We start from the raw sequence: 2,275 nt of genomic DNA on the forward strand, positions 1-2,275 counted from the left end.
TGTGCTATCTCTCAACTATGCCAAAATTGCAAGTACAAATAACATATATTTTTTATCTAAAACAACTTCAATAAAAGCTAATACATAAGTTAACTTTTCACTATACTATGTGTATTAAAAAAAAAAAATTAGTCACCCATAAAATTAAAAAGAAAAAAAAAAGTGTCTTTTTTTTGTTCACGGTATCTCCCATTCCAGATTTGAACCCCCAACACTTACATAAGCAGACGAGTGAGCTGACCACTCGACTGTCTAGATAAACTTGTTCCTATGGTTCTCCAGCTTATTAAGAGTTATCTCTATTAACTCCATTTACTAACCGTCTCAAATGAAAAATAAAATAAAATACTGCTAGACTAAGAAAATTAAACTCAATCAGAAAATTACAAAGAAAATTAAACAGACAAATAAAATAAAAGACATAAATAATCATCACTAGATATTGTGATGAAAACCAAAATCTAATTCATTGCTTTTTTTTTTTTTTCAGTTTCTACATGGTAAATGGCTAGAACAACAAATCATTCCCAATCACACCCCAATAATTAATCATGAAAAAAAAAAATTCTCCATCCCCAATTAAAAATCACTACACTAGCTATAAGGACTAATAATAATACTATAGTCTATACTAGTATCTATAACAATATTTAACAACAACAACAATAATAATAATGTTATTAATTAAATATTCATAGTGATTCAAGAAAACCAGTTTTTGTAAGAACAGCATTCCTCACTTTGCTAAGATCTCTACCTTTGAGTGTTCTTCCAACACCTTCCAACACTGAGAATGATGATATTTGACTCCTTGCTAGCCTCCTAGCAATAAACTCATGTGGTGGTAGCAACATTTTATTATTATTATTATTATTATTAACATCATATTGATCATAATCTTCATCTAATAAATCCTCATCACTACCATAATCTTCAACATAATCACCTGAATTATACATCTTTGACCAATCAGGAATGTTGACCGGTGCTGATTGCTGAAGAAATTGATGGAATTTTGCTTCACTAGAGGAATTATTAATTTTATTATTATTATTATTATTAATGTTATTTGTGCTATTAGGCCTTGGAATCATTCTTGATCTAGGGACAGGAATAGGAGAAGACTCCTTAATTTTAAGGGCACCAGAGTTATGTGTGTCCTTGTTAAGGACACACCAAACATCTTCTTCATCAAAGTCACCATCTCTCAATGATTTCCATATCCCACTATGTTCCCTAACTAATCCATACTTTCCTTCCATCTTTCTTAGTACTTTCCTACAAACACCACACAAATCTAAAATCAGAATCAACTTTTGGAAAATTTTAAAGTATGATACTCTGTATTTCAGTAATTTTAGCCGTTGATTTCAATCATGTATATGATTAAGATCGACGGCTAAAATAACTGGAACACCAATATTTTTTTCTATTGATCTTGATTCAGAATATTGTGACTTTTTTTTTTGAAACCACCAAATTTTAAAAAAAAATCAGATAAAAAATAATGGGAAAATTTTATAAGGAAAGCAAGAATCTTCTTAAATCTACCTTCAGAAGCTTCTCCAAAGTGGTGTTTTAATTTAATTTCCTTTCTGGAATATGCAAAGCAAAGAAAAATTAAGAAATTTAATTTAGAGGTATATAAGTAACTATATATCGAAAATAATAAATTGAAACTGATAATTAATAATTAAGGATCATGATGCTATATATATTTTGAGTAGAAAAGGTTGTTCTTAGTTCTTACCTTAGTAGATGAGAGAGTGTTGGCAGAAGAGAATGGTGGAAAAGAAGAAGAAGAAGAAGAAGAGGGAGTGAATGAATGAAATGAATGGCAGCACAAGTTTCCAAGCTCCAATAATAAGACACCATTTATGCTTTGTCTTTGCACTATGATTATGATGCATCTACCTATCAATTGCACTCTTTTCCTTTTTTATTTTTTTAATTTAAATCAGAGTTTGAAAAATTTCTGACAAAATTGAGAAAATGACAAATAGATCTCTGCGGATATTTTTATTCCTAGTAATTGAAAAATACTTTTAAATTCCTGACATTTACAAAATTTGGACAGATTAGTCCCTCCGTCCAAATGCCTTCGTCAGGGACTGATCCGTCTAAATGTCTCCGTCAAAGACTGATCCGTCCAAATTTTGTGAAGGTCAGAAACTTAAAAATATTTTTCAATGGTTAAAGACAAAAATATCTACAGAGCAAAAAGTCAAGGATTTATTTGTTCTTTTCTCAAGTAAATTAAACAACTGTTTTTTAA

The 2,275-nt window shown here is 29.6% G+C and overlaps 1 protein-coding gene across 2 annotated transcripts; it reads right to left on the reverse strand.

Moving 5' to 3' along the window:
• LOC107609825 (fe-S cluster assembly protein DRE2) lies at nucleotides 414-1,901 on the reverse strand. Of its 2 annotated transcripts, XM_016311864.2 has the most exons (3): nucleotides 1,751-1,891; nucleotides 1,552-1,595; nucleotides 414-1,278 (listed from the first exon to the last, which is right to left on the reverse strand). In XM_016311864.2, exon 3 carries the CDS (start codon nucleotides 1,260-1,262, stop codon nucleotides 693-695), a length of 570 nt encoding a protein of 189 aa, XP_016167350.1. In that variant the 5' UTR covers nucleotides 1,263-1,278; nucleotides 1,552-1,595; nucleotides 1,751-1,891; the 3' UTR covers nucleotides 414-692. The 2 variants fall into 2 exon arrangements, with proteins under 2 accessions (XP_016167350.1, XP_016167349.1); XM_016311863.1 differs by lacking the exon at nucleotides 1,552-1,595 and having other exon boundaries at nucleotides 1,751-1,901.

The sequence above is a fragment of the Arachis ipaensis genome, chromosome B07, assembly GCF_000816755.2.
Source record: "Arachis ipaensis cultivar K30076 chromosome B07, Araip1.1, whole genome shotgun sequence".
NCBI lineage: Eukaryota > Viridiplantae > Streptophyta > Magnoliopsida > Fabales > Fabaceae > Arachis > Arachis ipaensis.

Excerpts from the sequence above, each read along its gene's own strand:
- LOC107609825 (XM_016311863.1), bottom strand. The coding sequence starts at position 1,875 with ATGGTGTCTTATTATTGGAGCTTGGAAACTTGTGCTGCCATTCATTTC. Across the intron at positions 1,279-1,750 it reads ACACTCTCTCATCTACTAAG|GAAAGTACTAAGAAAGATGG; the intron begins GTAAGAACTAAG and ends TGGTGTTTGTAG.